Source organism: Tachyglossus aculeatus, chromosome 14 (assembly GCF_015852505.1).
Source record: "Tachyglossus aculeatus isolate mTacAcu1 chromosome 14, mTacAcu1.pri, whole genome shotgun sequence".
NCBI lineage: Eukaryota > Metazoa > Chordata > Mammalia > Monotremata > Tachyglossidae > Tachyglossus > Tachyglossus aculeatus.
This window is the reverse complement of record NC_052079.1, coordinates 44,245,490-44,267,996: the sequence shown is the minus strand read 5'-3', so window position 1 is coordinate 44,267,996 and position 22,507 is coordinate 44,245,490. Positions and strand designations below refer to the sequence as shown.

General features: G+C 39.8%; 1 protein-coding gene across 3 annotated transcripts in view; it reads left to right on the top strand.

Moving 5' to 3' along the window:
- The window catches only part of SLC41A2 (solute carrier family 41 member 2), a 77,061-nt gene that overhangs the window by 31,522 nt on the left and 23,032 nt on the right, over positions 1 to 22,507 (top strand). For all 3 annotated transcript variants that reach the window (XM_038756211.1, XM_038756209.1, XM_038756210.1), the window contains 5 exons: positions 2,703 to 2,774; positions 5,720 to 5,864; positions 7,736 to 7,882; positions 17,097 to 17,244; positions 18,885 to 18,964. In XM_038756211.1, coding sequence (XP_038612139.1) covers positions 2,703 to 2,774; positions 5,720 to 5,864; positions 7,736 to 7,882; positions 17,097 to 17,244; positions 18,885 to 18,964 — 592 coding nt within the window. The remainder of the gene's footprint in view (positions 1 to 2,702; positions 2,775 to 5,719; positions 5,865 to 7,735; positions 7,883 to 17,096; positions 17,245 to 18,884; positions 18,965 to 22,507) is intronic.

The window sequence follows — 22,507 nt, the reverse complement described above, 5'->3', positions numbered from 1 at the left end:
AATATGATTTCCGTATGCTCTTAGTATATCTGAATGTGGCATTAAAGGGGGATAATGTATCTGCCTTAGGCACTAGAAAGGACTGAGGCAGTACTATAGCAATATACTATTCCTCAGGGATCTCTTTTCTTTAGAAACCAAGGCAGTTGTAGAAGTAAAAACCAGGTGTTTTATCTTCCTTTGAATAACTCCCTTGTCAAACAAATCACATAAACCTAGCTCCATATCTTCCTTTTCTCCTTCCCTGTTCTCCTGGTTCCTTTGAATGTATCCATATTCAATTTTTGGTTAGGGATTTGGCAAGTGAATGTAAGCGCTTAGTACAGTGCTCTGCACACAGTAAGCCCTCAATAAATACGATTGAATGAAAGAGGGAAAAAATGAATGGAAAAGTCTGTCCTCACAGATCACTAGTAAAGATATGTTTTAAAATTGAAAATTGGCCCAGCCCCTTAGACCTGAAATGGGAAAGAAATTGTTTTACTTGAGACCAAATTATGGACAAGTAAGAATTAGTTTTAAAAGTAACAATCCACAGCATTGATTGTAGTTTGTAAAGAGGCTGATACGTAAATAATTGCTCATCAGTTATGGAGAAAACTCTGAATTAGAGTGGAAAATATATTGCATGTGGATATTTTCTGAGCCTGCCTATGTATTGTGTGAGACTTGAACATCAAAGTTTGTGGAATCATTATGGCTCCATTTTTATATCTGCCACTACAGTGCATTTTATGTTATCATAAAGATTTGTATCTTATCAAAGGAAACAAAATTCATACATTTCACAATAAGATGAGGAATGACATAATACCCCAATACAAACACATTCTTCGTAGGTAAAAGGTAATAGTCTTTGTCATCAGTAAGAGAACAGAGTAAAGAACATTTGGATTAATCAGTGTTTGCTTTTCTATAATATTTTTATCTTAAACTTTGCAGAATATCAGGCCTTAAAGATAAATGACTGATTCCCCTTGGGCAAATTGGATGAAATATTGAAAGTGCTAATTCTATCACAGGGCCATTGTTTTATGTTCTCTACTTTCATGAATTCCTCAGGCCTTAATTTTACAAACTTATTTTTCCTAGCTCCCTAAAGATGATTATTGGGATGAAAAAAGAAAAACTGTACTAATGTTGAATTGAAGATCAAAGATGCTGTTGAAAGGAGTTCTTTGTAATGAAAATTATTGGTATTCACAATTTGGCCTGGAACTCTCCATTAGAAGGATTTAATATATTCATATGACAAAATTCTCATTGATTTTAAAGAAAAAAAACCCACAATTCCCAAAAGGAGTGGAACCTTTCTTTCGTTGTCTTCAGCATTTTGGGATAGCAAAAATATGTCAGCACTAATGGTCTGAACAGTTTAACTAAAAGTTCTAGTTACATTGCAAAACATAAATTAGCTAGTTGGCTAACCTTTGGAATTGCTTAAAACAGTTGCTCTACTCCATGATGCTATAATTAAAGGTTTTTTTTTTTCAAGAGGGAATGTACCTTAAGAGAAACAATCGTGGAAAACATGGAGTTCTATAGCAATGCTATACCAAGTTGCATTCCTGAATTACACAAAAATAAATTTACAGCAGAAAACCCTTAGGAAGTACAAATACTCATGTTAGTGTTTCCTAAAGTGTTTGAGGAAGTTTAATAAATCTTTTAAATCATGTTCTTTTCACTTGAGCATTTTTCATCATTATCAACATCATTAAATGCCTTCTGAGCACACTTGCTGCAATAATAGTAACAGACGCACTTCCTGCCCTCAAGAATTTAGCCTCTTCCTAACACAGTGGAGTAGGTGCTTCTGACATTTAGAAGCAGTTTTAAAGGTGAAGGTTTCAAATAACTATTGCAAAGTGTTTAGGGTATGAAAATATTAGATTTATTTCTAGGATTCCTGCTGACAGAGCTTACGTTTGAATTCAGGAGTCAGGCAAACAATGGTATTTTTTGAGTACTTACTATGAGCAGGGCACCAACTAAGCGTTTGAGAGAATACAGTACAGCAGACTTGTTCCCTGTGCACAGTGAACTTGTAATTTAGAGGGGGAGACAGTAATATAAATAAAATGGTTTATAATGTATAATTTTTAGAGAAGCAGCGTGGCTCAGGGGAAAGAGCCTGGGCTTTGGGGTCAGAGGTCATGGGCTCAAATCCCAGCTCCACCAATTGTCAGCTGTGTGACTTTGGGCAAGTCACTTCTTTGGGGCCTCAGTTACCTCATCTGTAAAATGGGGATGAAGACTGTGAACCCCCCATGGGACAACCTGATCACCTTGTAACCTCCCCAGCTCTTAGAACAGTGCTTTCCACATAGTAAGCGCTTAATATATGCCATTATTATTATTATTATTATAAGCCTTCGTTGAGGACCCATCTGCCCTCCCTCAGTGGCTCTTCCGGTGCCCTTTTGAAGACAGCGCTGTGAGCCGAGAGTCCATATCCAGTCTAGAAAGGGTGCTACCTGTGCTTTGGACTGCTAAGTAGTCAAGGCAGAGTTCTCTCTCCCAATTTTTGTCACCACTTCCAGCCTGCTACCTTTTCCCTCCGTATATCACATTGGTTCCAACTGCTTTTTTTTTTTTAGCAAAAGGTATAATGATAATGACCTGTACTGTCACTTCAATATTTCCTTAAGATTTCAAATCAGACTACTGCAGTTAAAAAATGAATTTATTTTTATTTTTAGGTAAATGTTGGGAAGATGGATTCCCCCATTGAAAAATGGAACTTAATCATTGGCAACTTGGCCTTAAAGCAGGTGAGTGTAATGCTTCACAACGCACATATAATTGATGTTCAGATTCATTTATAGTTCTGCGGTAGCGTCCACAACCATAGGATAGAGTGGTTGTCCCCATTCCCTTCTTCCCTTCGTATCCCCACCAGACTGTGTTTACAGTGGGGTCTGTGTAGGCATTGGGGGTTGCTGATGTTCTGGTTAGAATTCTTTCTTTCACTTTCAGCACTGCCTATGAATAACCACATGAAATATGTCAAGATGGACATGCTTCTTGTCCAACTTGTCCACCCAAAGCTTGGTCTCCTGCTGACTTTCCTATCACTGTAGATAATACCACTAACCTCACAAGCCCATATCCCTAGCGTTGTCCTCGGTTTATCTCTCACATTCAATCCGTCATGAAATTCTGTCATTTTACCTTCACAGTATCTCTAAAATCCTCCCTTTCCTCTTCATCCAAGCTGGATCTTTTTTCTACAAAATCATTTAGTCCATGTTTCCCCACTCTTCAAAAACCTCCAGTGGTTGCCCATCCACCTCCTCATTAAACAGAAACTGCATACTGTCAGCTTTAAAGCACTCATCACCTTGCCCCCTCTTACCTCACCTTGCTGCTCTCCTACTACAATCCAGCCCTTACACTTTGCTCCTCTATTGCCAACCTACTCACTGCACCTTGATCTTGTTTATCTTGCCACCAACAACTTGCCCACGTCCTGCCGCTGGCCTGGAACATCCTACCATCATTCATTCAATCGTATTTATTGAGCGTTTATTGTGTGCAGAACACTGTACTAAGCGCTTGAATAGCTGACAGACAATTACCCAACCCTCAAAGTTTTATTGAAGGCACATCTCCAAAAGGCCTTCCCTAAGACTTCTCCTGCTCCTTTTTGTGTCACCCTTGCACTTTTTTCCACCCCTCCCTTAGCCCCACAGCACTTATATACAAATCTGTAATTTTTTTTTATTAATGTCTGTTTAACCCCTCTAGACTGTGAGCTAGTTGTGGGCAGGGAACACGTCTACCAACTCTGTTACATAGTATTCTCCCAAACATTTAATACAGTGCTCTGCACACAGTAAGTGGTCAGTAAATATGATTGATTGTAAGTGGTCAGTAAATATGATTGATTGATTGACTATTCCATCAGCCTCTTCACTGACTTCCCTACCTCCTGTCTTTTCCCTTCTGCTCAGATCATTTTTCTGTTAAAAAAAGTTCAGTCTCTATCTTCCTACTCCCCAAAAAGCTCTAATAGTTTTCATCCACCTCCACATCAAACAGAAACTCCTGACCAGTGTATTTAAGGCACATAATCGGTTCTCTCCTTCCTACCTTTCCTCACTGATGTACTATGACCCAGCACGCACACTTCACTCTTATAGTGCCAACCTCACTGTACCACAGTTTCATTTGTCTCACTGCCAACCCCTTGCCCATGTCCTCCTTCTAGTCTGGAACTCCCTCACTCTGCCTATCCAACAGACCACCATGCTCCCCACCTTCAAAGCCCTTCTACAATCACATCTTCTTCAAGGGGCCTTTCATAACTAAGCCCTTTCTTTTATCTGCCCTTGCCCCCTTGGGATCTGTTATCCCTTCAACACTTGATGTTCATCGCATCTTCAGCTCCACGGAACTTATGTATTTATCCTTACACTCTGCCACTTCCCTTATCTGTAATTTATTTTGATGTCTGTCTCCCCCAATAGACTGTAAGCTCCTCATGGGCGGGGATCATGTCTACCAACTCTTTTGCACTTTCCCAGGCTCTTAGTACAGGGCTCTCCACCCAGAAAGTGCACAAGCACCGCTTCTTGATTGTTAAGGAATTTAAGAGGACTTTCAGTTTTTCCCACCCTGACCAGTTCCTTCCCATCTCTTTTTTTCTTTCTAACTTCTTTCTCCCATTCCTTACCCCGCCAGCCCCAGCCTTGTACTCGTATCCCTCTCTGCCTCCCTCTCACTGTATTACTTTCCTTGAGGCAAGCCACCATTTTCCTCCTTCCCTTTTCCATTTTCCCAAATTTCAAGGGACCCTCTGATCTACAGATTCTTTTCCTGACCCTCCTGGTTGTCTATGGAGTCTCTCCCCCTTACTAGGGGGGAGCTTCTACTTGTGTCACCAGTGCCTTGAGGGAGTCGATAGTCGGTCCCCATGCCCCTTTGACGCTTTTCTTGCCACTTTCATTCCCAGCTTGTTTTATCCAAGTCAATCACCCAACTTCCCCAAGGGCTGCCAACAGTGAAGATGGCTCCCTAATCCCCTTCTTGCCTTCCAGTTCTCTTTGTTGCATTAGTAGAAATAGACTGTGAATGTGCTCCCACTGCTCATTACATGAGCAATGCAAACCAGGCAGAATAATAATAAAAATAACAATAAATATTTATGGTATTTGTTGAACTCTTACTATGTGCCAGGCACTATACGAAGTGCTGGGGTGGATACAAGCAAATCGGGTTGGACATAGTCCCTATCCCACATGAGGCTCACTGTCTTAATCCCCATTTTACAGATGAGGTAACTGAGGCACAGAGAAATGAAGTAACTTACCCAAGGTCACGCAGCAGACAGGTGGCAGAGCCAGAATTAGAACCCAGGCCCCTCTGACACTATCCACTAAGCCACACATGGTCCACTTGGACAAGGCATGGTCCAAGGGTAATAACAGAGCATGAAGCTGAGCTAGAATTTGTATAGGGAGTCTGATAAAATTGTCAGTAGGTGAATCCTTAATAAACTGGATTTGTCAGTATCTACATCCGTTTTAAACCAAAGCTTAGCTGCTGCCGAAAAATGTCATGGTTCATTTGCTCTTTGTATACTGTTGTTCTCTTTCGATTCCTGAGACATCTTTATCATCTAAGTGTAAAATTGAATGGAAAATTCAAATATATATTCTTATTCCTGAAATTTTTAAAAAACTGGCCCTAAATGAATTCTTGTTTTCTCTTTTAGGTTCAGGCAACTGTAGTTGGTTTTCTAGCAGCCGTGGCAGCAGTCATACTGGGCTGGATTCCAGAGGGAAAATATCGGCTTGATCACTCAATACTTTTGTGTTCTAGCAGTGTAGCGACTGCCTTCATTGCATCCCTTTTACAGGGTGAGAAACACATTTGTAAATGTCTACTTTCTTTTTTTAATCCTTAGTAGTTTGTTTCTCTGTATTTTTGGATTGTAATTTTATTTATGCATCCATAAAGGTGTAACTCCCCGCTTCAAATGGGAGGTTAAAAACTGGCTCTAAGTATCCTGGTAATGACATGTATTTCAAACACGTGCACACACACACACACACACACACACACACACACACACACACACACGCACACACGCACGCGCACACACACACACACACACAAAATAACCTAGGCAGATTTCCCAGAATGTTTGTTCCAATATGTTAAATGAATTGAGAAACAACACTTTTGGGAAAGCACCCAGGACATTTACTGGCCTACTTTATCTGAATTACAGCCAACCAGGGTTCCAGGAATTTTGCAGTGTTCCAGAAACATTTTCATGTGGTAAGAATATGAGAAGTTGGTTTCATATTTCACAAAAAAAGTTTGTAGTATATCTGTGCCAAGGCTAATATGTTACTTCTTTCCAACCTAACTTGTCTCAGGCTGTGGAAAGCTCAGGACCATGACGAATCTACTGAAATTGGGGTGATTTTTTTGTAGTCACTTTTTATGCTTATCAGTTACCCTGTCCCCTCCATGACTTTCCCGTCACTGTAGGCAGCACCACTATCATAGGCTTGCAAGTCCATAATCTTGGCATTATCCTCAACTCATCTCTTGTTCAACTCATATATTCAATCAATCACCAAATCCTGTTAGTTTTACCTTCACAATATTACTAAAGTCCACCCTTTCCTCTCCATCCAAACTGCTACTGTGTTGATCCAAATACTTATCCTATCCCACCTTGACTGCAGCATCAGCTTCCTCACTGGCCTCCCTACCTTCTGTTTCTCCGCAGTCCAGTCCATACTTCACTCTGCTTCCCTGACCATTTTTCTAGAAAAAAATCAGTCCATATTTCCCCACTGCTTAAGAACCTCCAGTGGTTGCCCATCCACTTCCACATCAAACAAAAACTCATTACCGTTGGCTTTTAAAGCACTTAACCACCTTGTCCTCTCCTGTCTTACCTTTCCGATTTCCTATTACAACTCGGCACTCTCATTTTGTACCTCTAATGCTAACCTACTCAGCTGTGCCTCAGTCTCTTCTATTCATTCATTCAATTGTATTTATTGAGCACTTACTGTGTGCTGAGCACTGTACTAAGCGCTTGGGAAGTACAAGTTGGCAACATATAGAGACGGTCCCTACCCAACAGTGGGCTCACAGTCTGGAAGGGGGAGACAGACAACAAAAAATATTAACAAAATAAAATAAATAGAATAGTAAATATGTACAAGTAAAATAAATAGTAATAAATCTGTACAAACATATATACAGGTGTTGTGGGGAGGGAAAGGAGGAGGGGAGGGGGAGAGGAGGGAGGGGACTATCTCTCTGCCAACCCCTGAGCAGTATTATATAAACAAAACTGTTTCTCACAGTTTTTCTGGTGCCCATATCTTTTCACTGGTATTTTTTTTATGAAAATTGGAACTTTTTAAGCATCTTCCTATATGAAGTACATGAATGCATGAATCTGCATTTTCAATTTTAAGTTTACCTTCAATAGCTCTGTGAATTCAAGTCTCTTTATTCATATGCAGAAAGCAACTTTCGTTAAGCTTATGACTCATATTTGAAGCAAACAAAGAATCATAAATAAGTGGCATTTTCACCTTGGAATCCTGTAGAAGATTTCTGGCTTACTCTAGTCACTTATCAAGGTGACTAATCAGACCCAATAAATAATGCCCAGATTTCATGTTTATTCTTAGATGTTTTATGGCTGTATTTTCAACAGAAAGCACCTTGCAAAAATAATGAACCTTCTTTCTTTCAGGAATAATTATGGTTGGTGTCATAGTTGGTTCAAAGAAGACGGGGATAAATCCTGACAATGTTGCCACACCTATTGCGGCTAGTTTTGGTGACCTTATCACTCTTGCCATATTGGCTTGGATAAGTCAGGGTCTTTATGATTGCATTGGTAAGTATATTTGCAACTTAATGTGCTCTTAATGGTCCCTTTGAAATAGTACAGTGCTCTGCACATAGTACACACTCAATAAATACCACTGATCAATCGTTGCTGTGATAATACCGTGTATCCAGTGGGCCTCGGTAAAATTAGTTGTTGGTAATAATGATTAAAATGTATTTTCCTTCCTAAAAAATACACAGCAGTTGAGGTCAAAATACGACTACTACAGAAGCAAAACCAGAAAAAAGTATGTATTGACATGTCGATGAATCATGTGCAAATTCACTGCACGCTCTGAAAAGAAGAGTCCAAAGTCCTTTTTTTGAGCATTAACTTAACAGGGTTATTCATCTGTGAACAGAAAGTAAAAGCCTGAATCTGTTAGGGATAATGATTTTAATTGCTCGGGTTATTGGGAAAAGTTCAGTTAGGTTCAACTTGAGATTCCTTCAAGCTATCCATAGAGTGAACATTAGCCAAAATAGAATGTTGACAAATGAATTACGCACTGAGGACTGTCTACTAAGCTATGGAAGCAGCTGTTATGGGAAGCAGCATGGTTCAGTGGAAAGAGCCAGGGCTTTGGAGTCAGAGGTCATGGGTTTGAATTCCGGCTCCACCAATTGTCTGCTGTGTGACTTTGGGCAAGTCACTTCACTTCTCTGTGCCTCAGTTACCTCATCTGCAAAATGGGGATGAAGACTGTAAGCCCCATGTGGGACAACCTGATCACCTTGTAATCTCCCCAGCGCTTAGAACAGTGCTTTGCACATAGTAAGCGCTTAATAAATGCCATTATTATTATTATTATTCCTAAAGAGATTTTTACCAACAAGAACTCCTTGGCAGTCAGTGAAAGTAGCTGTGATTGTGTGAGCATAGCAAATACATTCTCATAACAGTCTAGGAGGCAAATAAAGAAGAGACTGAAATAAGAAGATAAAAGCCAAAACTGTTTCATTAGTACTTGAAAAATTTTAAATTCAAAATACGAGTGCTAGGGGAGCTAGACAACTTGGTCTGAGCAAGGAGGGAGGTGACTGTTCTCCTAACACTTTGGATAACACAGTTGCCAAATAATCTTAATAGCTGTTTATTATTATCATGGTTGTTATCATCATCATCAGTAGTACTAATAATGCATTTTCCAGTTGTTAGGAGAAAATATATGAGAGCAATTAAGTAGTGATGTTATGGTGAAAATAGCTAGCAGGCAGTATGCCTTCCCTCAACTACAAAATCCTTCCAGCCCACAGTAATTCTTCTACACAGTTGATTCTTTAACTTTCCCTAATATTTGTACCAGTATAATAATAATGATTAATAATAATTATGCTATTAAGCGCTTATTATGTGCCAGGCACTGTATAAAGGTTGGGGTGGATACAAGCAGAATGTTTTGAACACTGTCCTTGTCCCAGGTGGGGCACACTGTCTCAGTCCCCATTTTACAGACGAAGTAACTGAGGCATGGAGAAGTGAAGCGAAGAAGTGAATTGAAGAGAAGTGAACCAACTTCACTGGTTCTTAAATGGGTTAGCTTGAAGTTTTAGTGATCTAGCATTTAAATTTAGAATTTAGGAGTGTGTTATATGGGTGCATACTTTGAAGATCATCACTTTTTTTAACACTAGAGGGCCTCATAGCATTGTGCTGCAAGTGTAAGGTATATTTCATATTCTGACGGAGTCACAGCGAAAATACTTTGAGAAATTCTCAGAGTAAAGTTACTATATAGAGAAATCAGCTTTTAAAAGGAATGCAGCAGGTTCAGATTTAAAAGTTAAAAATGCTAACATCTTCCAAGAAAGAAGCGAAGAGCCTTTGTTGATGGCTTTTCTCACGAACTACAGAGGTCATGTATTAAGCTGGAACTCAGAGCACCAAACTTCGAATTGCAAGTGGCTCAATAATACTGTTGCACTTGCATGTTTCTCACTCATTCTTTGGCCCAAGTTTCTTTTGTTGTATCTATGATGACTGCTAAGAAAGGGCCAAGGTAACCTTTCTCATAATAAAATAAATTTCTTCTTCAATAGGATCTTGCCCCACGGGCAGTGTAGGCTAGAGCCATTTGACAGGAAATTGTAAATTCGCCTTTTCAGGGTTTTTTAAATAGGAAGGCTACCCAATTATAGAGGATCAGTGTTACAATCATTAATCAATAATGTTTCTTAAGTGCTTACTGTGGGCTTTTGGAGTGAAAGAGAGAGCATTATTATAATAGTCCCAGTATGATTGATGTAAGCTTGAGGAAATGAGAAGTGCATATATTTCATTTTCTTCTCCTCCCCCATTTTCTCTTCCCCTCCATTTTCTTCCCCCCTCCATTTTTCCCCCCTCCATTTTCTCCCCCATCTATTTTCCCTCCCCCTCCATTTTCTCTCCCTCCCTCCATTTTCTCCCCTCTTTCGCCCCCCACTCCATTTTCTTCCCTCCCTCCATTTTCTTCCCCCCTCCATTTTCTCCCTCCCTTCATTTTCTCCTTCCCTCCATTTTCTTCCCCCCTCTATTTTCTCCTCCTCCATTTTCTTCCCTCCCTCCATTTTCTTCCCTCCCTCCATTTTCTTCCCCCCTCGATTTTCTTCCCCCCTCCATTTTCTCCCTCCCTCCATTCTCTCCCTCCCTCCATTTTCTCCTCCATTTTCTCCCCGCCATTTTTCCCTACTCCATTTTCTCCCTCCCTCCATTTTCTCCCCTCCCTCCATTTTCTCCCCACTCCATTTTCTCCCTCCATTCTCTTCCCCCTTCACCTTCTCCCCCCTCCATTTTCTCTCCCCCCTCCATTTTCTCCCCCCTCCATTTTCTCCCCCCCTCCATTTTCTCCCCCCTCCATTTTCTCCCCCCTCCATTTTCTCCCCCATCCATTTTCTCCCTCCTCCATTTCTCCCTCCCTCCATTTTCTCCCTCCTCCATTTCTCCCTCCCTCCATTTTCTCCCTCCCTCCATTCTCTTCCCCCCTCCATTTTCTCCCCCCTCCATTTTCTCTCCCCCTCCATTTTCTCTCCCCCTCCATTTTCTCTCCCCATCCATTTTCTCTCTCCCTCCGCGCCCCCCCCCCCCCCCCCCACCCATTAGTTCTGAGTTGCGTGCTAATGCTTAACTCTTATGGACATCAGTATTATTGAAGTGTGTCTCCCCCTTCTAGACTATGAACTAGTTGTGTGCAGGGATTGTCACTCTTCGTTGTTGTATTGTATTTTCCCAAGCACTTAGTAAAGTGCTCTGCATACAGTAAGCGCTTAATACGGTTGAATGAGTGAATAAATGAATGAATCTCTATTTTGAACTGTTAGCTTATGAAGCCAAAGGAATAATAATAATAATGATGGTATTTATTAAGTGCTTACTATGTGCAAAGCACTGTTCTAAGCGCTGGGGAGGTTACAAGGTGATCGGGATGTCCCACGGGGGGTTCACAGTCTTAATCCCCATTTGACAGATGAGGTAACTGAGGCACCGAGAAGCGAAGTGACTTGCCCAAAGTCACACAGCTGACAATTGGCTGAGTCGGGATTTGAACCCATGACCTCTGACTCCAAAGCCCATGCTCTTTCCTCTTAGCCATGGGATGCAATGTGCCCTAGCCATATTTCTTGTATTTCTTGTGCCCTATCTGTATTTCTTGTGAGATACAGGATGTTGAGGTATAAACAGATCTAAGAATATGAGTATTCTTACGTATTATAGTTTTTAAAGCAGTGAATGCCCTGAAGTAAATGGTAGTAGATTAGTTGCTTTTTGCTATTCTTATTGTACTGACTTCAACTTTCAGCATATATAAAGGATCTTTCCCTTTGTTTGAGGTACCGGATTTCATTACCCTTGAAAAGTGCATTATTGATTTGTTTTCAAGTTTATCAAGTTTTTATTTTTCTTTCTTACAAAGACGTGATAGTTGAGGTATTCTTGTTGCAGTTCTCATTCTTCAGTATTGTTCTGGAGAGTTAAGCTAAAATAGGGTTTCACTGAAATTTTGTGAGCGATGATAATCAGCCTCAGCGTACTTCAGTCTTCTGCAGATATGCACGGCTGCTTAGTATTTATAGGACAGTCTGAAATATTGAGGACTTTATGTGGCATGAGGAAAATACAGTTTGGGAATCACTGTGCCTTGGAGAGCATTAAGATTGTTCCTTCATAGCTTGACAAGACCTTCAAATGTCTTGACTGTTTAGTAATAGAGACTTAATATATATATAATATATAAAAAATATATCTATTATCTATTATCTATGATATACATAATATAATTATATATAATATATAATTATCTATTATATATAATATATCTATTTTGTATAATATATAATAGGGACTTAATATATAATTAAATATACATATACCTATACATAGAGATTTCATATTTCAGCATGTTTCATTTACGGATTACTCCTTTTTGAGCTGTTGTGGTCCACTTCTCATTTCTTTTTCACCAATCATTGTTTGGACAGTTGTATTTTCAGTGCATTGAGGTCTGTAATGTGGACTGACATACATTCCCTTGAAGCATAGTTATCTGAGCAGAAGATAAGCTAATTTTGGCCCAAACCCTGCCTTGACTGGGGCTACCATGGACCTCGGGTTAGTCTTGGTTCCTCATTGTGGAATTTTACTCGGTTGAGATAATTATTATTATTGTACTTGTTAAATGCTTACTGTTTGCCAAGCACTGTTTTCACACTAAGCAGGGGGCTTACAGGGGGCTCACACTCTTAATCCCCATTTTACTGATTACTTAACTGAGTCACAGAGAAGTCAAGTGACTTGCCCAAGGTCACAGAGCAGGCAGGGGTGGAACCGGGCTTAGAACCCAGGCCCTTCTGATTCCCAGGTCCGTGCTCTATCCACTAAGTCATGCTGCTTCTGTGAAAGAGATTGTTATAGTATGTCCTTCTGCCCTTAAATCTTGGTGGGACACAATTTAACTTTTTCTTAAGTCAGGGGACTGTATTGATTGTAAGAATCTCCCTCCTCCCCAAGTTGGCATTTGGTGGTACAGCCATTTCTGGTCAAGTGAGTAGGCCTTTAATTGGGGTCCTTTCATCGAACAGAGAAATCTTTAAAGCTCTGTCTTGTTTATGCCGGAGCTTTGGTGTGTTTTTCTCACAGCATTGATTGGTTTCATTGATATTTGGACCATTCATGATATAATATTAATGGCACAGGTGGAGGCAAAGGCTGTCCTCAAGTAGAGGCTTCTGAAACACCAAGAAACGGTATCAGGCACTGCTAATAACAAGCTCATGTTTGTTGACAATGTGAGCAAGCAGCATGGCTCAGTGGAAAGAGCCCGGGCTTGGGAGTCAGAGGTCATGGGTTCTAACCCCAGCTTCACCATTTATCAGCTGTGACTTTGGGCAAGTCGCTTAACTTCTCTGAGCCTCAGTTACCTCATCTGTAAAATGGGGATTAAGACTGTGAGCCCCATGTGGGACAACCTGATCATCTTGTAGCCCCCCCAGCACTTAGAACAGTGCTTCGCCCATAGTAAGCACTTAACAAATAATAATAATAATAATAATGGCATTTATTAAGCGCTTACTATGTGCAAAGCACTGTACCATCATTATTATTATTACATAGTCCTGGTTGCTTCTAGGACAAAGTGCTTCTTGCCATATTGTCAACCTATGTCTCTCAGCAAGTTCTGTAGCACTGGCTCCTGGAAATTTAGCTTCCATTCCTTAATCCCCTGGGTAATCTTCCTTTCCCTGTCCTCTGTTTGACTGTTCCAGTTGAGAGAGGATTAAATTGGTGGTGGATTAATTTTTTGTCCCAGCATATTTCCTAACTCACACTAACACCCTTAGTGTTTCTTTAAGCATCTTCTTTCATTGTTTTGCAGTATTTTAGAAAAGATGCTTCACTGGAAAGAGGGAGTGATTTTCCTCCTGGATATCCACTTCCCTACTTTTTGTCATTTGGGTGCAAAGATGACATTAATGCAGTTAGATTTTTTTTTTTTTTGCATGTTTCAGTATGGCAGAAAAGATCAATTCATGTTTGACAATGGGCCTGGGAGTCAGAAGGTCATGGGTTCTAATCCCGGCTCCGCCATTTGTCTGCTGTTTGACCTTGGGCAAGTCACTTCAGTTCTCTGTGCCTGAGTTACCTCGTCTGTGAAATTGGCATTTAAGACTGTGATCCCTATGTGGGACAGGGACTGTGTCCAACCAGATTTGCTTGTATCTACCCCAGCTCTTAGTGCAGTGCCTGACCCAGAGTGAGCGCTTAACAAATACCATAATTATTATACCTGCAAAGGTTGTTCCTTGCTATGCTGTCAGATATGTTAATTGTAGTGCTTGGGGTCATCTTCAGTTTTGCTACATGGGATCACAACCTTCTTGAAATCTTTGCTTTAAGGGAGTCATCACTACTCTAATTGCCCAAACCCATCCAGTCAGCCTGCCGTTGTGTTTTTCCAGGAATCCAAACATATGCCTGGTAGTCTTTTGCAGTCCTCTTGATTTATGGTTCTCCCTTCACCTCCCACCCCACCTTCAACCTACAGTACAGCAGTTGTTTAGATATCCTTGTACCCTTCTTTATGTACCCTCCAGCAGTTACTGTGCAGCAAGCAGTTCTCTAATGCTGCTGTTTTGAATGTGTTGTAGAATCATCTGGTATGTTATCCTCTGGACTGTAAGCTCGTTATGGGCAGGGAATATGTCTACTAACTCTGTTATATTGTACTCTCCCAAGCGCTTAGTACAGTGCTCTGCACACATTAAGCACTCAGTAAGTGCGGCTGATTGAATGGTTGATAAGATTGTCCTCTCTTTCTATTTGATCCTAAATGTGGCACATAAATGGTGCTGATGGAACTGCTCAAGATCAAGCAATCAGTGGTATTTATTGAGCACTTACCATGTGCAAAGCACTATACTAATAATGATGGTATTTGCTAAGTGCTTACTACGTGCCAAGCACTGTTCTAAGCGCTGAAGTAGTTACAAGGTAATCAAGCTGTCTCATCTGGGGCTCACAGTCCTAATCCCCATTTTACAGATGAGGTAACTGAGGCACAGAGAAGTTGTGACTTGCCCAGAGTCACACAGCTGATAAATGGTGAAGCTGGGATTAGAACCCACAACCTCTGACTAAGCCCATGCTCTTTCCACTGAGCCACGCTGCCACTTAGGGGCTGCAATCGAACAGAGTTGGTAAAGCAAACAAAGAGTTTACAGTCTCAAGCTACCAGATGTGGCATCTGTAGTGAGTCTAGGTTTTACTGAACTGTGGAAGATGGAACACCAAAATTAACCTAAAAATTTTCAGTTTGGTCCGAAGCACTCTTGTGCACATTGGTTAGTCTGCCATGGTTAGTTTACTTTGTAAACACTCAGTTACAGCACTGAAGTCGATATCAACAATGGAGATCCTTGTTTTCTTGGGTTTTCTTGAGAAGCAGCCTGGCTCAGTGGAACAAGTACAGGCTTGGGAGTTGGGGTCATGGGTTCTAATTCCGCTGCCACTTGCCTGCTGTGTGACTTTGGGCAAGTCACTTAACTTCTCTGTGCCTCCATTACCTCATCTGTAAAACGGGATTAAGACTGTGAGCCCCACGTGGGACAACCTAATCACCCTGTATCCCCCCAGCGCATAGAACAGTGCTTTGCACATAATAAGTACTTAACAAATACCAACATTATTATTATTATTGGGCGCTCCCAATGGGTCTCCCATAAAAATGTTAAAACCTCTAGGTTCTTTGTAAGTTTTCTTTAATTTTCAAGCTGTTTCTTTTTTATATTTAATAAAAATGGTTTACTGTAGCATTCCAGGCTGAATATAAAATATTGACTTAATATGACTTAGACGAGGCTTTTATTCTTGCTTTCGTTTTGGCTGTTCTACCTTCTTAGGGTGGTTTAATGCTTCCCTTGTTCTGTATAATTGGAGTTGGAAAGTTTAATTGTTTCGGGAGTTGGGATTTCTTTCTAATTAGGAATGGTGTTGATCCTCAGCTAATGATTTGGAAAAATGAGACTTGGAAATCCATTCGACAGATAAAATACAGTATGTCTACTATATTAAAAATGTCTGGAAAATTCAGTTAAGTGGAGCAATAAAAAGGAGACTAATTTTAATGAGAAAACACAGTCACTCCTAAACTATGGAAAAACAAAATGAATAGATAATGCCTAGCAGAAGGATGGGACTTTGAAGATCCGATTAGGCAGCTGAGGGAGACATGGCAATCAAATACGGACAGACTGTCTTCAGATGGTAACATTTGCCATTCAGATTCACCCAAGAAGCAGTCAGTTGGACATTCACCAAATTTTCTACTCTTTGGAAAAGTTTCAATTCATAATTTTCCATTAACTTTGTGACTTTGATTAGATTACACTTTCCTATTCTATAGTTCCTCCATCTAGTAAAATAACTGGATAAATTTGGTTTATTTCTTGTTATCCTCCAATGCAAGAAACTTTGGGAATGGCATCTTGTTACTTCCATGTTCATAAGAGGTTTGACATTTTACTTTTTCAGAGTTTTAAATTTGTACTGTTTAAGATTATTTTGAATGTGCATTCGCCAAACCATAGGTATGACACTATCTACAAAAGCAACAAATTATAAAATAATCAAGGAGAATTGAGTCAATAATTTATTCTTAATTAGGTAATTTTTTCAGTAATTGAAAGATGATGTTTACAGAGGAAGAACTAATATCTGATTCTCCAAGGATTGATTCCATATCAGAAATCTGAAGCCTGGCATTCTACTTTTAGAGATATACTGTCCTTTACATGCTTTCTATAAATTGGGATGTAATGCTGATGAAAAATTACAAGAAACATAGTTTCGTTGCCATTAGAATATAAATTTAAATTATTCAAAATAGCTCCCAAATTTGAGCTATTTAAATTAAAAATGCAGGTAGAATTTTCAGTGCTTTGCTCAGGAGTAGCTTATTTAATTCCAAGTATGAGAGAAGTGTGATTTAAATGCATTGCATGAAGCTTTATGGTTTATTTAGTGAAATCTTCAAGTTTGAGGAAGACGTGCTCAGCACTCCAATTGTTTCAAGTTGTGTGACATATTATTAAATGTTTATCTAGTATGCCCAGCTTTTAATTCCTGAAATAAAAGCAGTCTCAAGTTTTGTTGGGAAGATTTCAGCTGCGTCATAAAATCTATGGTAAAATTTGGAAAAACATTTTTGAATTGGAAAATTACAATTAATGCTTCATTTATTTTTTTTTAGAGAAATATCACTATATATCTCCTTTAGTTGGTGCCTTTTTCTTGGCTTTAACTCCTATATGGATAGTAATAGCTGCCAAGCATCCAGCTACAAGGATTGTACTCCATTCAGGATGGGAGCCTGTCATAACGGCTATGGTTATAAGCAGGTTAGTATTATTTTCTTTGTTCTTAACAATGAAGTTTTCTTTTTTCTTGTGCTTGGGTAATTATATGAGACCTACTCTCATTTGCTTAAGATAGTGGGAGTTGGAAAAGCCTGGAAAATTGAAAACCTTTAGTAATGGTAATAATATTACCATGAGTTTCAACTTCTGTACCAGAGCTTTACTAGACTTGTTTATGAGTAGCAAATCTGATGGCTTGAGTTACAGCTCTCTTTTCCCTTACTCTGGTAAAGGTGATGAGGATCGGGGGGACATGAGTAAAATGTGGGCAGCAAGAGGCAAAAAGAAAAGGAAAAAGTCAAGGGGTCAGTTAAACTACAAACTGTCTGATCAGCCTTGGACATTAACAGAGTAGCTGAGGTGACTAGGCATTTTTATTTTACAAAAATCAGAATACAGATTATTGGTTTCCTTGGCAAAAATTGATGACTTTCCTAAGGGTTAAATCACCTACCCAAGCAAGAATGCCTGTGAATATCCTTAGTATTTATTGAACACCTACTGAGTGCAGAGCATTGTTCTAGACCCATGGGAGCATACAACAGAGGTAGAAGACCCAGGCGTGCCCTCCAGGAGCTTACAGCTAAAGGAGGAGATTAGTAGATACTAATGGCAAAAGTGCAATGGATAAAAGGGTGAGAGCGTAGATACAGTAACAAAAACAAAAGTAGACAATTAAAAAAAGCTCTCTGTGGGCAGGGAATATGTCTACCAACTCTATCATATTGTAATCTCCCAAGTGCCTAGTACAGTACTGGGCACAAAGAAAGTGCTAAATAAAACCATTGATTGTCATTGAAAGATGAAATAATTTATGTAAATACTGTGAAGAGAGGGCTGATCTTCTGACTCCTATTCAGGGCATTAAACAGTAGCCTAATTCTTTGGTAACATCTGATTTGTCTTTGGATTTCTTCTCCCTTGAAAATGGAGTCAGTGTGGCCCTCTAAAATTTTGGGGTCAAGAATATTGGATATGATTAAAAAGCACAGGAGAATAGCTCATCTTGGGCAGGGTCCGTATCTGTTAATTCTGTTGTACTCTCCCAAGCACTTCATGAAGTACTCTGCACATAGTAAGCACTCAATAAATATGATTGAATGATTGACTGAATAACATAAAAATGATGACTTTAAGAACTTTTTCTACTCCACCTTCCATTGAGGGTTTTTGGCTTTCCAGCATTGAACTGTGGAAATTTGCTCATGACTTCTCTCTTTTTTTAAAATAGTTGAACTCTCCTCATGGTTTTACTGACCATTAAGTGTTTAGATATGTATTTCCCATATCCTGAGGTTTTATGTGGGCTATGCTATCGTTTCCTCTGAATTTTACTTTGACTATTGAGTTGGTTTTACTTAAATTTTTTCATGTCCCCCTAACAGTATTCATTCAATTGTATTTTTTTGAGTGCTTGCTGTGTGCAGAGCACACAACTAAGCACTTGGGAGATTACAGTACAATAATAAACAGACACATTCCCTACCCACAATGAGCTTTCAGTCTGCGGGGGGAGGGGGGGAGTGAAAGGTTTTCTGATTGGAACATAGGCAGAAGCTCAAAATTAATGCACCTATTTTTCTCATGCTGAATAAATCTTATTGCTTTCTTATATATTTCAGCATTGGCGGCCTTATTCTGGATACAACTGTATCTGACCCTAATTTGGTGGGTATTGTTGTCTACACTCCAGTTATTAATGGTAAGAATCAATAAAATTTTTTTTGAATTTTAGTATCATTGGTATCAAATCTTTGGATAACCAATTTGAAATTGCAAAATTCATTCTTTGAGAGTTATTTTTACTTCTAGGTTTCTGTTAACTTTTCTTGACTTTAATATGAAAGTTGCATATAATAGATATGGTTCCAAAAAACCTGTGGTCAGTGGAAAGGCATAATTTGCGGGCAGTAGGGGAAACCTGGCAACGACCATTCATGGCAAGTTAGGCTGAGTCATAGAAGTGGGGACGGTAAGTGGCTTTTCCCACCAGTCTCCCTACTCTTCCCACTCCAGCACCCTACCATTCACTACCTCGTCCTCTCGTATCCTCCCAACTCATCCAAATCTAAGCTGATGCAGTAGCCTACTGACTATTCTCCATTACCAGTGGATAGTGTTTTGAAAGATCAATGTTCTGCTCTAAGGACTCAGTTTACATCCCTAAGTATTTCCTGATTTTGTTACTAGAAAACTTAATTTGAGGAATTCATGTTTATAACACCTGTGAGAAAAATGAATTTTGATAACTCATAGAATCGGTAGAGGTCAGTTGAGTCTATAGCATAAAAAGAATAAATTACGAGCCACCTCTCTGGAATTGTAATGACAGATGTTTCATTCAGAAAAGTAAGTTGAGTAAAACCTGTGATCCCTCTAGGTATTGGTGTGTTGGTTATCCCTTTAACATGTTTTGCTAAGCATTTTGGATGGAACAAGAAGTAAGATTAGGGAATGCTCTTCCACAATGCACATTTGTGTGAAGAGAGTGCAGTGTTGGAAGAAATGTTTCTTTACATATGCATGGGAGCAAAAAGATATCAGTACTAAAATACAAGTGTTCCTTAATGTGAGGTTCTTCAATAAGGCAACCTCTGGGGTATAGGAAACCTGACTGCAAGATATTCATGAACATATAGAAGAGTAGAAGCCCCTTACTCTGACTGGAAAACCTAATTGTGATCCCTGAAAGGGCCTTAGCACTTTAGATTCAGCCTGTTCACACCTGCTTTCCTTTGGAAAAGCTGCTCAGCGGTGCCCTTTTACTGTCACCTCAGGCAGCCTAAATTGCACTTAAAAGGGTTTTTTAGTCTATGCAAACCTCACAAAAACAGTTTTGGCTGCTCAGGATGTACAAAATTGTACTAACATGGTTCTTGGCAGTGCAGTAAGTTTCCAAGGGGCTATTTCATTTCCTCATCACACTCCTAATAGAGTGTTTTCATGTGATTGCTCTGTGACATGGGCAAGGTTCTTATTCCCCAAATCCCATGCTCTGAAGGATATTTATTGTATACAGATAATTTTAAAATCAAGAATCAAGTGCTGAATATTGGTTCTTGGTTAACAAAGTTTTCATACTGAAATGCTTCATATTTTGGACCATTTTCCATTTGTCCTTTGAATCTTAGTGTGCAGCCACTTATTAAGCTCTTAGACATAATTAGCTGCTCTGAAAGTCCCACATGAGCTCTGAGAGCTTTCATATTGGAATTCCTCCAGCGTGCTCTGGGAATGTACTTGGATGGTTCATGGGAAAGAGCCCAGAAATATGGTGCAAAATATTACTGTACTTCTTAAAGCCTTGCAGGGCCCTGAATTTAACCAAACTTGGGAAAATAGCACATGCCTCTTACCTTCGCTTTTTGTTTTATATCTGTGAGAAGAGGAAAATTTTGGTTTTTAACTATCAATCATATTTATTGAGCGCTTACTGTGTGCAGAGTACTGTACTAAGCACTTGGGAGAGTACAGTGTAACAGAGTTGATAGACACATTTCCTGCCCATAACAAGTTTACAGTCTAGATGGTAGGCACAAATTAAATGTTGAAAGAGAAGGACTTGTTATTGAGTAGTCGGGGCAGGTGAGATAGGGGACTGGGGAAAGTGCTTTCTCAGAAAAAGGAGATCTGTAGCCTTGTGAAGAGAAGCTGGGCCTGGGAGTCCTAATCCCAGTTCTGCCAGGTGACTGCTGTGTGACTTGGGACAAGTCACAAGTTCTCTATGCCTCAGTTTCCTCATCTGTAAACTGAGAATTCAGTGCCTCTTCTCCCTCCTACTTAAACTGGGACTGTGTTTGGCCTGATTAACTTGTATCATAGTAAGTGCTGAACAAATACAGTAATCATAATAATGATTGAAAAGAGAGGGAGTTTCTATGGAAATCTGGTAATAATAATTGTAGTATTCAGTGCTTACTATATGTGAGGCACTGTACTAAGTGCTGGGGTAGATACAAGCAAATCTGTGAGCCACATGGGGCTCGCAGTCTCATTCCCCGTTCTGATTCCCAGGCTTATGCTCTATCCACTACTCCATGCTGCTTCTATTTCCCAATGGCCAGTGGAACTTCTCAGCAGCCTAAGCAGCTGGTTCTGGTTGAACTACGGACAGACAAGATATAAAGTAGCCAATGCTTAATAATTAGGTGGCCCCAGCTAGAATTCACAAGTCTCGGGACAACTCAGGACCTCCTCAGCCATTCCATATCGGTCCCCTCACTCCTTCTGACCTCGGTAAAATCCCACCAAAAGGGGACAGGTAGGGATGTACAACAGGTGAAAAATCTTGTTTGGGATGGGATTACGTGGTTGAGCCTTATCATTTTAATTAGTAATGGGATTAACTCTTCTTTACCTTTCTGTTCCCTTCTAAATTTTTCATGAGAATTTGGATTTTGCATGCCTCTGGATTTGGGGAGTTGTAGAAGAAGGTGGGAATGGCTGGAGAAGTTTGGTAGATTGGTAGAGCCGGGGAGCTTTGGGGAGCCAAAAAGAATTTATGTGAAACTATTCATTTAAAAAAATTATGTGCAAGGGTGCATTAAACAGTATTTTTTCTAATAATAATGATAATTATGGTACTTTGTAAGTGCTTACTATGTGTCATGCACTGCACTAAACTCTGGAGTAGATACGAGATAATTAGGTTGGACACAGTTCCTGTCCCACAAGGGGCTCAAGACTAGTTAGGAGGGAGTAGTACCGTCTCTGTATATTGACGATTTGTACTTCCCAAGCGCTTAGTACAGTGCTCTGCACACAGTAAGTGCTCAATAAATACGATTGAATGAATGAATGAATTTAATCCCCATTTTATAGATGAGGAAATTGAAGTACAAGCAAGTTAAATGACTTGCCCAAAGTCACGTAGCAGACAAATAGGGGAGTCAAGATTAGAACCCCTGTCTTCTGACCCCCAAGCCAAGCACTTTCCACTAGGCCACGCTGTTTCCCTTTTCAGAATCCACCTAGTTACTTTTGAGAAATGCAGTTATTATACCTCCTAAAAATTGAGGCTTCATGCTGAGTTTTTTTCTTAGGAAAAATGTTAATAGTGATCTAACAGTCATGTCCTTCCAACCGTGATGTTAATAGAGGATTAGGTGCAGTAACTGAAAATAGTTGTCTCCTATTTACAGGCACAAAACCTTGATGTTTGGGGGGAAGAAAAATTGGAGCTTTAAGGGATTAAATATAATAGAAAAAGACACGTAAGAAGAGTCTTAAGGGCATAATGTTTAGG